Here is a 14,782-nt window from a genome sequence, read left to right as displayed (position 1 = left end):
GAACAACATGGGAAAGAGTAATGCTGAGTGAAATAGGATAGGTGTGGTGCTCTATAGTGCTATCTGGTGTTCAAGGGTATATGTAAGGTCATAGACATAGACCGCTTCAGGTTTACATCTACAGCAGAGATGGGAAAAGAATAGTAAATTTATAAATGGATTCCTGTTTATGCTTGTATTATAAATTCTAATAATTAAATTCACTAAACTCATCTTTTTCAAAAGATACTCAGATTAGTTAATATTTTGGCATGAGAGTGCTTATTTCAAAATATTAATCATCAATTTTCCCCCAATAAACTAATGAATTCAGTTCTTGTTTAAAAAGTATGTTTTTATTGATTTCAGAGAAAGAAAGGAAAAGGGAAAGATATAGAAACATGGATGAGAGAGAAACAACTGGTTGCCTCCTACACACCCCCTACTGGGGATTGAGCCAGCAACCTGTGCATGTGCCCTGACTGGAAATCCAATCAGTGACCTCTTGGTACATAGGATGACCATTATATCTAAGTACATATTTATATAGGCTTTTACTCATGGGAAATCTAACTCTTTTTTTTTCTCAATTGTCCTGAGCTAAACACAGAAGATGAGTTCTTTGGTAAATTCATTCTGTTGTTGTGAAGTGTTGATGAGGACAATCACTGTATTTAATTCCTCCCAAAATGAGACAATTCACTTTAATCTCTTCCCTAGGACTAGACTCCTAAGTCTAACACAACAAAAGCAAATATGTACTGGTGCTCTTTTCTCAATCCCCTTATTTAGACACATTGGCCCCTACTTAGTTTCCCTTCAGCTGTAATGTAAGGACCTTGAGAACAAGAGCTAGCTTCATGCTTAGGGATTTTTTTCTAGTTCCTGGGGCAGAGTGGGACAGGGTTTTCAGGAGTTGTAAAATAATAGATTCACCATGTGTTTTTGGAGGGAACAAATAAAAGATTATGTGTATCAGCACAAACCTAGAACAAGAAAAATAACATATCACCTAGTGGACCAGAATCAATTCTTCTCCTTGACAATGAAGAATGGCATTATTATTTTTATCCTCATAGTAAGTTCACCTGCTATTGTACCACTTCCCACCAGTATTTTTCATGTGACTTTCTCACTGAGTCTTTCTTCTTGTTATTTTTATCTCTACAAAATATATTTACTCATTTCTTTTAAACCTTTGCATCTTTCATTCATCAAATATTTATTGTGTGCTTATTTTTCTATTTTTTTTATACTTACATTACCAATACCTATAGGTTCTTTTGGCTTTAATTGAACAAGAGAAGGGGAAAAAGCAAAAAAAAAAAAAATAGTCATTTTTGATGCTAAAATTTAACTTGTACATTGTATAGGTGGTTAACATTTTCACCTGGCTCAGGACACCTGCATTTCCTGCCAGAGCCTCTTTGTCTTGCTCATGCATGCTTTCTGTGTGTCCCCATCCCACCTAACCAGATCAGTAGTCTTTTGCTTTGGGGACCTTCCATATTTGGAGTTATGCAAATATATGTGCATCAACCATAGGTTAAAGAGACAAAATTCACCTTGCTCTACAAAACCACATTACATAATCTGGACCAGCAGCCCAACATCCCTGGACAGAGAGAGTAGAAATTTAAACTTAAAACCCAATTGCAACTCTGCTTTACTTATTTATGCCTTTTCACATTGCAACTGGGCCCAAATCTGGGAAGAGGGCAGCACAGAAGATTCAGAGAATTAAATGGCGCCTTTGGGTGTTGCTAAAGAGTCTTTAACTGGCTCTACTGAGAAGAGGGACCTGAAGACTGTCATAGAGAAAATGGAATTAAGAAGTATCTCCGTAACCCCAGCAGAAAGGCAATTTAATGAGATTCTAGCTCTGAACTCCTAGTGACAGACCAGATTTTCATCTTTTTATTTTTTAAAAAAATGTATCAAAGTAAAAAGAAAATTACTGGTGGTGTTCATAACTTCTTAGCCCTTTACTATGACTAAAATGTCCTGGCAAAGGTACAAATATTAAGTTTTGGTTTATGTTTCCTTTGGTTCAGAAGGACACATCCTAGATACTATGTATTTACCTAGCCTTACTCTGGCCCTGGCCCTGGCACACACTAACCAGACCAGATATCAGCAAACACTTGAATGTGTTCTCTACCACACTTCAGGGCCCAATTTTAAGAGGAAACATCCCTTAATGTGCGTAAGTAAGCAAAGTAATGGAGGACACTTATACTGTCTCGAGGCCCGGTACATGAAATTCGTGCATGGGTGGGGGGGGGTGTCCCTCAGCCCAGCTTGCACCTTCTCCAATCTGGGACTCCTCGAGAGATGCCCGACTGCCCGTTTAGGCCTGATTCCACCAGGATCAGGCCTAAACGAGCAGTCGGACATCCCTCTCACAACCTAGGACTGCTGGCTCCCAACCGCTCACCTGCCTGCCTTCCTGATTGCCCCTAACCGCTTCTGCCTGCCAACCTGATCACCCCCTAACCACTCCCCTGCCAGCCTGAATAATGCCTAACTGCTCCCCGGCTGGCCCAATTACCCCTAACTGCCCACCCCTGCTGGCCTGGTCACCCCTAACTTCCCTCCACTGCCAGCCTGGTTGCCCCTAACTGTCCTCCCCTGCAGACGTGGTCACCCCTAACTGCCTTCCCCTGCCAGCCCAGTCACCCCTAATTGCCCTCCCCTGCCAGCCTGGTCGCCCCTAACTGTCCTCCCCTGCAGACCTGGTCACCCCTAACTGCCTTCCCCTGCCAGCTCAGTCACCCCTAACTGCCCTCCCCTGCAGGCCTGATTGTCCCCAACTGCCCTCCCCTGCAGGCCTGGTCCCTCCCAACTGCCCTCCCCTGCAGGCCTGGTCACCCCCAACTGCCCTCCTCAGCCGACCCAGTCACCCCTAACTGCCCTTCCCCGCAGGCCTGATTGCCCCAACTGCCCTCCCTTGCAGGCCTGGTCCCTCACAAATGCCCTCCCCTGCTGGCCATCTTGTGGTGGCCATCTTGTGTCCACAGGGGGGCAGCCATCTTTGACCACATGGAGTGGCCATCTTGTGTGTTGGAGTGATGGTCAATTTGCATATTACCCTTTTATTATATAGGATGTGTAAGTTTATCATGCAGAAAAGTACATCCCTTAATGTTTTAATCACTAGGTTTCAGGAGTTAATTACCATGGAACAACATCCAATTTATGTTCTTTTAAAAACAGATACTGACCACAACACCATGATTCTTTTATTCTCCATGGCCCTGGTAGCTAAAATCTCTCTTTGAGCAAAGTTCTGCCTTTTGGAAAATTAAGAATTTAGCAAAAGCTTCTTCTGAGGACATTCTGAAAATTTCACCTTGGTAAGCAGCTTCACCCACAGTTTAAGTCCAGATAAAACCCCATATTGGTCCAAGTGCAGCGTATAACAAGAAGACGAATACTTGCTTGGTTTATGACACTTCCGCTACCAGTAATTGTCCACTGTATGGCAGGCTTCGGAAACCCTTCCACATGGCAGATGACTGTTTTAGACAGGCCTCTGGGATCAATAATTTTTGTCATTCTGATTTGAGGTTTTCCTGAAATATTATTAAAATTAAAATAAGATGTTGAACAAAGGTCATAAAATTAACCAGACAGCAAATTCTCAAAAAACTGAAGGAGTATTCAAGTATTTTATTACCTTCTACAATGAGAGTCAATGATTCTCTTTTCTTTAGTCCTTCCACCTCCTGCAGAGCAGTTTCACAGACATAGTTTCCCGCATCCTGATATTGGAGACTAGAAAATGATGGGCTAGATTTAAGCCTGGTGTTATCCTGATTAAATAAAAAGTTAATTACTGCACAGGGCACAATAATAACTCTCAATGTGTTTACTAGATAAATAATTAGGCCTAAAATGATTCTTCTGGGTCTAATGAAAACTCAAGCTTCTTTTTCTTAACTTCGGGTAACTTCAAAAGTAGGTTTCCCTTTTCTTTTGTACTGCTAGAATTGGACATTATTTCAGACTCTTCTGTGTATTGAACTTGTAATTTGGAGCAGTTCTTAAACTTCTGAGACTCAGTTTCATTATTTGTAAGAGAGGATAATAGCCTTCTTCAACTGTTATGAGGCCTTTTTATAAAAACAATACAATGTGTTTATACTAAGAAAAGCTCTTGATTCATAGTAATTACCCCTTGTAGAAAATGTAACTAGGAATGACAGACATTGAAGACTTGTGCTACGTAATCGGTGATGGGTATAGATGTGTGAAAGGATACAGTTATCAACAGAGGATATCCATTACAGAGCCATGGCAATTATGACATCATGCCTTATTTATTTACTTATTGCTTAATCCTCACCTAATGATATTTTTTCCATTGATTTTTAGAGAGAGTGGAAGGGAGGCAGAGAGACAGAGATAGAAACACATCAGTTGGTTGCTTCCAGTATATGCCCTGACCTGGGCTGGGGATGGAGCCTGCAACCAAGGTATGTGCCCTTGACTGGAATCAAACTTGGGACCCTTCAGTCCACAGGCTGATTCTCTATCCACTGAGCCAAACTGGCTAGGGTGACAACATGCTTTTTAAAGAAACTCTTAATAACAACTTACTATCCTAATTTCAATGAACAAAGAAAATATAACATTTAATTTAAAAAATCACTTGATATATAGAAAATGATGCTATTTTATCAGGAATTGAAATGTTCAGAAGCAGACAACTAAACTGAATCCTAAGATTATGTTATCTTTGTCCACTATGAATTTTTCCCTCTCCCATCAATGAACCAATGGCCAGACAATACTGATCACTGATATTAGGTATTCAATTAACAACAGTGACTGCAGTTGATATAGAAACTGGTTTAGTCAAGTAAACTAGAGCCTTTAGTCCTATAGTAAAACACACTATGAATGTTCATAATGCCACTGAGTAGTCTAGTTGCCTAGAACTTGTCTAGCCCTTTGATTATCAATTATCATAAATATATTATGTTAAATATACAGTATCTTGAGTAACACTAATATCTGAGTGAACAGAAAGTTGTGATAAGGTGGTTAAAACAAAGTGCAATAAGAAAGTACTAGTAAGAGTCAGAGAACAAGTAACAGAATCTGGCATTAAAAGAGATCAAAGAGCAATACAAAATCATTTATATTTTCATCAAGAAGAAGCTCTAGGAATAAATTTCTCCACAATTGTTTATAAAGATAATATTTGCTAACTCTTACTTCAAATAGTATGTATGCATTTTGTCAACACATTACTGGTAAAATGCTCCTGTTGTATGCCATGTCCTGGGGATTAATGTACTAAGTGTTTAGATTTAGTAGCTAAGGATTTGGGTGGAGGGATCACAGTTACAACCATTGACTTTCGGGGGAACCCTGTCTCAAATAACAAATTACCAATCCTACTTTCGTACTCTAAAAATATAACAATAATTGGGTCCAGGAAATGCCCTACATTTCAGACAATTACAAGAAAATATTAGCACTCACTCAAGAAGTACTGACTGAGATCCTAGCATGTTAGAGATGTTCTACTATGGTTTAAAGATGAAAAGAGATATGTACCTCCAAAGGGCTACTAGTTCAGTAGAACACACATTCAGACACTTACGATTAGTTTTAGCAGTCTTTACTCTCAGTAAGGCCAGAGCTCAAGTCTCTACTCTGTCACTTATGTGCTTGGTGATTTCTCTCATCTCAACCTCTTCATGATTAATATGAGGAAATAATAAATGTCCTGCATATTTCACAGGGTTGTTGTAACTGTCATGTGAGAATAATGTGGGTTATAACACATCATAAATCGTTCAGCCCTAAAGAATATAGATGTATATGTGTGTGTCTCTGAGCATGTATATATGTGTATAATTACTTAGTATATACACATTATTAAATTAATACCCCCAAACTAAGTTTCAATTATAAATGCTGCACTATTGTTTAGTACCTCTAAAATTGTATTGTGACATGATTTTTTATTATTATATATAGAGTATGAGTGTGAGTACATAAACACATTACCCATGAATATACATATTGGATATCACATAAAATGCAAAAGAAACCTGAGGAAGAATCAGTTCAAACAGCAGAATATTACCAAGGAATATTACTTACTTTCATCCATACCACAGTTGCGTTCCGACTAGCAGATATTGTGCATGATACAGGCAGGGCATCCCCGATCTGCTTTGTCACTTCCCCACTTGGATTTAAGGACAAATCCAAATCTGTGAAGCAGAAAATGTGCTTAAAATTCAAACTCCAGGAAGAAAGATAATCAAAATAGTTTGGAGAAGAAATGATGGGAAAAATCCCTCTAACTGCACTTGAAAATTCAGAACCGATTTGTGTGCCTGAAATAACTGAACTGTAACATAATCAGTTGTTTTTCAAGTGAGCTTTGAGTCCAGCTAAGTGAATGGTCCATCTAATTGATTATGCATTTATTTGCAGTTAACATGATTGATGTTTTCACTGTACATATGTATTCCCCAGGGGTCTATCACTTTAAGAAAAAAAATTTCTTAAATCACTTCTGGAATAACATAAAGAATGATGATGACTAGGTAACTATTATAAAAACAATAGGTAAAGCATAACATGAGAAATCAAGTATATGTAGCCAGCAGATGATAAATTAAAAAGTCATGAGGAAGTCGACATAGTTTCTTCAGAGAGAAGTGACTATGGTAGGTAAGTATTTTTTTTAAAAAAGGATTCAATTTTTCATGCAGTTGACATTTTAAATCAGATCTATTGTAAGGTACACTGTTAGCAGATATCATCTTTTAAAAATAGAGTGTATACATATCTAAGGAAGTATACTCTTTTAGAGCAGTAATTTCTATAAAAATTTTACTGTCATAGAATAATCTGTATGAGGAATATCAAATTCCATATGGTAAACATTTATTGTACAGCTACTATGTTCCAAGCACTGATTGGAGACACAGCGATGAATCACTTAAGCTTGCAATGTACAATTTTTGAGGTAGAGGTAATTGTACTCAACTATGCAACTATAATGCACAGCAGCATGAAATCAGCACCTGGTGGCAAACATGCTAGAAATAAGGGGCTCAATAAATATTTATTGAAAAAAATAAAGGAAGGGCTACAAACAGAGGTAGAAGCAAAGATGAGAGTATAGAGACAAGAGCCAAACTGGATTTCAAAGCAGTAATAAAGGTTTTGTATAGGGGGCAGTATGTTTGTGGCCCCAGTGGTTGAGAAGGACTTTGATAAGTGGAGATAAAGTGGAGGTGTATTTCCCTGCTTGATCTGCCACATAAACAGTCAAAGAGAGATTTCCCAATGGTGAGTAATCTGGTATGAATGGTTATAACACATGGAAGATAAATTAATTGAGGCCAAGATGTAAAGGACTGTGCTTGCCAATCTCAGAGTTGTAACTTTACTCTCTATCAGTGGGAATTTGCTATCACACCCTGTGCTTCTCCTCGGTTTTACATGTTATCATTGTGATTCGTTGGTTGTTTGAACATCATTTTTAAATTCTTGTTTCTCCTGCTAGGCTATAAGCACCATGAGGGTAGGGACAACAATCTGAGTTGTCACTGTGTTTCCATAGTGTCTGCCACATGGTAGGCTCTCAAAACTATTTGTTGAATGAATGAAGTATGCTTTCTCAGTTTCTCATTAATATTAAAATATGCATGTTCACATAGAAAAGTGGAGTTTTTTGATGAATTATATTTAAATGAAAATTCTATTTAGGGTGAGTTAGAAGTTTTCCCTTCCTAGGTAGTTAACTTGCCAGTGATAAAAAGCTTTAAAGAATGATGGCGGGCTTTGGAAGTTCTGCTGAAGAATCTACATGTGCAGGAATTGGCAGAAGACTAGTAGACATTTCATCAACAACGATGGGTCTGTGGGTGGAATCCCTGCTGAGAGGTCTGTTTTGCAAACATGTGCAAGTATGGGCTGGAGATCCTCCAGCCACACACACTCCCTTCAGCCACCAATGAAAAGAAAACAAATCTTGTTTTTGGAAAACAAACAAGCAATCAAGATAAACGGGCAAAAATACGGTTTTATGTTTTCATTTCATGGAACTTGGAGTAGAATCTTGATTTGCTTGCAATACTTGTTTTCAGCTTTTAAGGAGCTATCTAGGACTTAAAATCTAATAATAACAGTCTGTCTGTCAAAAATAAAAATCATTTAAATTCAGTAAAATGCACTGAACTCCAATTAAACTATTATATGCTTTGTTTACATTTTTTTTCTTATCCCAGTATCCTGGAGGTACTATGTGGCTGTATCCAAGTGTTTTGCTTTATCAGTTTATCTATTTTTCCCTGCTTGATCTATAAGTGATACAAATAAGAGCCCTCTCGTTTTAGGGTCCTGAGTAGCTAAGTAGCTAACATCTCTTCAACATAAACATACCACCTCTTAGCACTGAATTATTGGTCATTGACCCAGTTATATCATATAGTTTTCCATGGGCAATTCTATATGTTGGTTATAGTCTCTTAATTTACCTTTTTTTCATATAGAACAGGCTGGAAAAATGGCCCCATGACTGATTAGTTCTCAGAGAAAAGTAGCGCTGTTGCTATCCTGAGAGGTCACTGCTTTTTGTCTAAACAGTCCCTGGTGGCAGACATACTCAGATCTGTGCAACACGAATATGGAGCAAAAAACAGAGACATGGACTGGCTGTGAATATTTCTTAACTGCACCATTTTTAAAGGCCTCCCAGGATGCCCTTCCAACATCACACACTCCAGAATAACCATAAAGTACCTCCCTCAAAGTTTTAGCTTCTATCCTACATGTTTCCCAAGCATTATGGGTCGAGTGAAAGATTTAGAGTCATTTCCTCAGAACAGTTTCTAATGGGATGGCAGTGGATCATGTCTAGAGGAAACCTATTTATATGATGGTGCTGTTGGGTGCAAAATATATATTAGGATGTTTGGTCTGTACTTCCAAGCAAGACTGACATTTCCCCAAGGCACTCTGTGAAGTCTAGTGTCACTAGAGAACAGTTCAAATTCATTCCCAATTTCCACGCTGCATCAGGTACATCTGTAATATAGACTTCCAGGAGTTACAATATAAGGAACACAAGTAAAGTGTCTGTTTTCTATGTGTACCTTTTGCTATCACACTGGAGTAAATATAACGTTTGAAGTACCTGGAGATCAAAAGCGGGTGAAAAGTTAACAAAAAAAAGGTACTTCAGAGTGATTTTGAAGAGGCTCTAGTTCTAAAAAGTTTCATCTTTCTCTAAAGAAGCCAATAAATGGCTTTTAGTAGTCTCTACCTCCTCTTCCAAAGGTTGAGTCTACATTAACTTTTTTTTTAACATTAAATTTGTGTTGCTTGGGATTGGGTATTAATATTATTTATGTTATTTTCAAAGTGATACTTAATCTATACTTTTATGTGCCAAGTGCAAATCTTGTAAATTTCAAGAATATCTAATATTTTATTTAAAAGATAAAATGAGTTATTTCTTTAAAATCCATGTATGCATTTTGTTGATACCTCAAACTGAAGGCATTTATAAAACAGATGGAGGTTTACCACTGTCAAAAGTTGCAGCTATTCGATCCATGCAAGGTTTCAATATTGCAGTGCAAATCTGGAGAGTGGTGGAGCTTGTTTCTATGCCCTTCAGCAAGTCACATGAAACCACCTTATATGAAGAATAAGGTGACTTACAGTGCACGGTGATGGTTGTTGATGCAGTCATGCTCTTTTTGTCTGTCAGGGAGCATCTGTAGTCTCCTGTTGCATTGCGCCTCACATCTGTCAGTGTATAAGTATTTGAGCTTCTTATTCCTTCAGGTTGTCCCTTTTCATAGAGGCAAAATATCAGGTTATTGCACTTGGTAGCTACAATAAGAACAGTTGTATTTCTTGATGAAAATGACATTTTCTCAAATAAGAAAAATAAAGGTTATATAGTTTTTGATTGGACAAATAAGAGTAGTTTGTATTATCTGATTCCTGGAAAAATAACTGATATTGAGGAGCTAATTTACATTGTATTGGTGACATCTATTTTATTGATAGCATGGATTACATTTTATTTTTTTAATTTCCAATATTTTATTTTTATATTTATAACTTGCCTAATCTGACAGAAAGATTCAAGGCAACTTAAAATAAAACATGCCATTTATCCAAATAAAAAAAATGAGGAAAAGAATGGTAGGAAATAAAGAAGGAAGGAAGAAATTAAGAAAAGAAAGTAGGAGGCAAAGAAGGAAAGAGAAAGTAAAAGAGGAGAAAAAATAAATAAAAGGGAAAAAAACAATAACAAACTAAAATATAAAAACATAGATGAACTGGGAATATAGATTTAAAAAAAAAGGGTAAGTACCAGATATTATGGCTAAAACTAAGACAACATTTGGCTCTGTGATTCCCAACAGCCAAGGAAACATAACTAGTTTCAAAACATCATTTGCACATGAGACAAAAACAGTATGTCAATTTATTAGAAGAAACAAAGTTGTGTATCAACAATGAAGTCTAAAGGAAATTACTTATACTAGTCTTCTGAGTAATGTTGCTTGGTATTAAGATGACAGTCTTAAGCACTACTGAGTAATGCAGCACATGGCATTTGTAAACATACCCCTGCAGTAAACGCATACACAGTTGTATAAGGCTTCTCTCAATGGAAGGTTATGTCAAAGAAAGACTCAGGAAGAGCTGTGGGGGAGCAAACAGTTGTCCTCACATGAGCTGTCTTCTGGTATGGTTCCATATCACTATGACATCTAGAACTCATTCTAGAAGAATTGTCTAAATGATCTTCTATACATATCTTTTCTTTCATCTATGATACTGATAAAAGTCAAGGAACTGGTGCTTCGAGACCATCTACAATTGCAAGGTATAGACCCAGCTTTAGTGTGACAAGCTAAATATAATCTGCAACAGGACTGTTCCTACTTCAGAGGTCCACAGGTGTGTTCAGGAAGGTGCTATGGGTAGATTAAAAATCTGTAGCAGAGCATTTGCTGCCATCACTCTTCATTTCACAGTTGCCTGCATCTAAAGAGCAGATTCTTATAGTTTACTTGGATAATGAATGTTGAGGTTTTATAATTATGTTTTCCTGTGATCGGCATTTATCCTCAAAATCTCTTGACATTGAAAAAAGGGCAAGACCATTGGAAGATGCTGAAAAATGGTATCCCTTGTCCCCAAGAAAAACAGCCTTTCTCACTTAAGCTGCTCATGTCCATTCAATCCTTACTGTCAGCCAGCTGCCAAACAAATGATAGAGTTCTAGCTCAAGTAATAACCCTCAAGCACTTACTGGTAAGTAAAAGAAAAACTCCTCAGGAGGAGGGTTGCCATTGCCTAGGCATTTCAGAGTAATGTTGTCCCCTTCTTTGATGGCGCTTCTTGGTGGCAGCACGTGGATGGTCACTTGCTCTGTAGGATCTGCAGGAGTCACAGATACGAGTTAACCATTTTTGTCAAATACCAAATTACTCTGTACATACAATGTAAATCACTAAATTATACACAATTTTCTCAAAAAGCTAGTAATGGTAATTACTTAAATGTATCCTTTTATAGAAGGATTGGAGTTAATAGCTACTTGCTACACCAAGCACTAATCTTGGTTAGAACAAACTGCAAAGAAACCTTGTTATAAAAAAAAAAATCAATTTATTCTTAGAAAAATTTCTTCAACTGAGGTAGGAATGAACATAATTATTTTATGGGTACCATACCAGTAGGAACAATTGCACTATATGATTTCATTATAGGGACATTTAACTATATTATATGAATCTTAACAGTTTGGAAAGACTGGATCAGCTATTAAAGTAGCTAAAGCTATTAGGCACTCCTGCACTCACATTACATAATAATACCTTATATATTAAATAAAAAGACACATGAGCTAAATAATGCCAGCAATATTTTGGGGATGCAGGAGAACAGATCCGCTTTCAAAAAGATGAATGCCATGAACTGAGGGTGATGCAAGACCATAAGTATATTGTAATTCTGTTCTGTTCAGTGGAGCCAAGATGCAACTTTCATTCCCTTTTGATCAATTTTATGGAGAAAATAGGGCCAAAGGGTATTCTTTAGTGAGGCTACTGCTCAACAGTAGAATGCTAAAGAAATTAAAGCCTGAAGCCAGTGGACCATATATAGCAAATCTCTCTATATAAAAGCCTAAGCAACTGAACCACCAAAGGACCAAACGACCAGTCGACCAGTTGCTATGACGTGCACTGACCACCAGGAGGCAAACACTCAATGCAGGAGCTGCCCCTTTGGTGGTCAGTGTGCTCCCATAGCCAACCTCCCCAGGCCAGCCAACCTCCCGCAGTCCCTCCCCCCGAGTTGGCTGGCCTAGATGACCCCGATCGGAGCTGCTGGCCAACCTCCTGTGGCCCCTCTCCCCGCTGGCCAACCTCCCTTGGCCCTGATCAGCAATGATCGCCGGCCAGGCCAAGTGACCCCACCCATGCACGAATTCGTGCACTGGGCCTCTAGTATAAAATAAAAGGAGGTGGTGCTGGTAGTTATAAATCACCCACTCTCTAACTTAGCCACCTGTTATATAGCTTGATAATACAATAAACAATGAATTTCAAAACCATTTAATGCAAAAGTTTATTTTACAGAACCTTTCCACAGGCTTAATACCATTGAGGTATGCATCTATATTTCCAAACTGGTAGCACTAAAAATGATCTATGAAGACTTATTTTGCTATTAGCTAAAACAAGTAAGTGGTAGATTTGGGTGCTCTCTTCTATCTCTTGCAGTCACTTATATTTCTAAGATTAAAGTACAGGAGAAATTTAGGAGGATTGTTTTAAATTGCTTCTTTGCCATTTCTTCATGCTTGGGCATCTCTGAGTATTTGCCCAGAATGTTCTGAGGCTGAACAATGATTGGTTTAATATAATTCTTGTTTGTTTTTCTCAAATTGTCTGAGGTAGAATCCTGACCAGAAGTTCCCGGTAAAGTTGGAAAGTAAATTAAGTTTGATTTTGTGCCCATACTGACCTTCCATTCCTAGGCCTTCCTCACTCTTTTAGGTGTCCCTTCTCTGACTAGCTTTGGCCCATTGCTTACCACTGTGGCACATCCCCAATCAAGGCTGACACAATCTATCTGACTTCCTGCTCCATTTCAAAATTCCCCTTCTCTGTGTCCCCTTTTCAATAGGTTCTGCTCTGAATTAGGGGGATGAAGGACTGAGTTCAGAAGGTTAATGTAACATTTTACTTTTCACAGTAACTTTCTTGATATCCACTAACATGCTTCAAGCAAAACTAATGATCTCTTGCACTCCCTTTGCCCTGATTTTGAATTTTACTCTGTCACTCTGCCAGTTACTCTGGCTTTCTCCTTTGTCTTCTCTTATCCACTCAATCACCAAGTCTTAATGATTAATACTTAATATATTTGGCATGTGATTCTCTCCTATTCCTAATAACACTTCCCTAGTCCAGGATCTAATTAACCTACAGAGGAAACACTGCCATCAAACTTCATTCAGTCCCTCACCTTGAACCTTTCTCTTTTCTACTCCTTCATATACAGGGATGGGCAAGAATAGGTTTACAATTTTGAGTGCACCAAACAGAGTTTATTCTTGTATTACTATTTAATTGCTAGAGGCCCAATGCACGAATTTGTGCATGGGTGGAGTCCCTCGGCCTGGCTGGCGATCGGGGCTATTGGGGCCATCTTGCCCAGTCTGGGGGTAGAGGCCATGGGAGGTTGGCTGTGGGATCACACTGACCACCAGGGGGCAGCTTCTGCATGGAATATCTGCCCCCTGATGGTCAGTGTGTATCATAGTGACTGGTCAACCGGTCATTTGGTCAACTGGTCATAATGGTTGCTTAGACTGATATATATATAAATAGATTGTATTTTTCATATGAGCAACTATACACCCAGTTTTGCCCATTCCTGTGTATTTCCTCTCAATCAGTTTTTAAGCTGTGCTTTGACTATTACAAGGATATTCAAAACCCTCATGTGTTCCCAATATGTATGACTGAAATAAATAGTTCTTAACCTGGTATCTATTTTTCATCTCACTACTCTGTACATACCCCTACATTATAAGCAAAAGAGACTACTCAAATTTTCTTTCTCCAATCTCTTCATTTATCCTCTGTCCAGTCATTTATTCATTTGTTAGCTAATAATTATTTTGTGCTACTAAGTACTAGAGTTATAAATGTGAAAGCAGCATAGTCCCCACCTTCAATGAACTTTCAAATTACTATCACACCATACTTAAGACTACAATGTAAAAACTGCATAGATGTAAGCAAAGTGACCATTGGTACCTTATACATACATGAGACTGGGAAGCTTCTAGTAGAAATTGACTCTGGATCTGGGTTTTGAGACTAAGTAGGTGTTTGATAGATAACAATGGTGAGGGGGTAACAGTATATGGCTAGGCATGTAAGTGGTATTTTACAGGAAGAATCTGGAAAACAGAACAAACTGTGGTAGGTACAGTGAAGTAATGAAGGTTGAGACATAGAGCAAGACCATGTCCATAGGAGACTTAAGGCATATTAAAATTGCTCAGGAGTGTGAAGATCAGTCTCAGAGATCTAAGGTGTCATTGAAGAATTTTAATTGCAGCAGTGACATGGTCACCTTTGTGTTTTAGAAAGATACTAGAGGCCAGGTGCACAGATTCATGCAGGGGTGGGGTCCAGCCGGCCTGCCCCAATGGGGGCCCATTAGGCTGGGCCAGCAGGGTGGGGGGTGCAGGTGGTTGGCCGCCCCCAATTGGGGTGTT

At 38.4% G+C, this 14,782-nt stretch overlaps 1 protein-coding gene across 4 annotated transcripts in view; it reads right to left on the bottom strand.

Annotated features, from left to right (window-relative positions):
• ALCAM (activated leukocyte cell adhesion molecule) overlaps window positions 1–14,782 on the bottom strand; it is a 224,915-nt gene that overhangs the window by 35,658 nt on the left and 174,475 nt on the right. For 2 of the 4 annotated variants that reach the window (XM_080654161.1, XM_080654159.1), the window contains exons 7-11: window positions 11,294–11,421; window positions 9,682–9,814; window positions 6,100–6,212; window positions 3,659–3,794; window positions 3,421–3,554 (exon numbers count right to left, since the gene is read on the bottom strand). In XM_080654161.1, coding sequence (XP_080510287.1) covers window positions 3,421–3,554; window positions 3,659–3,794; window positions 6,100–6,212; window positions 9,682–9,814; window positions 11,294–11,421 — 644 coding nt within the window. Of the gene's footprint in view, window positions 1–3,416; window positions 3,555–3,658; window positions 3,795–6,099; window positions 6,213–9,681; window positions 9,815–11,293; window positions 11,422–14,782 lie in introns of all 4 variants that reach the window. The other 2 variants (XM_080654160.1, XM_080654162.1) reach the window with 1 other exon arrangement.

The sequence above is a fragment of the Plecotus auritus genome, assembly GCF_963455305.1.
Source record: "Plecotus auritus genome assembly, chromosome: 2".
Lineage (NCBI taxonomy): Eukaryota > Metazoa > Chordata > Mammalia > Chiroptera > Vespertilionidae > Plecotus > Plecotus auritus.
This window is presented reverse-complemented; position numbering and strand designations above follow the sequence as displayed.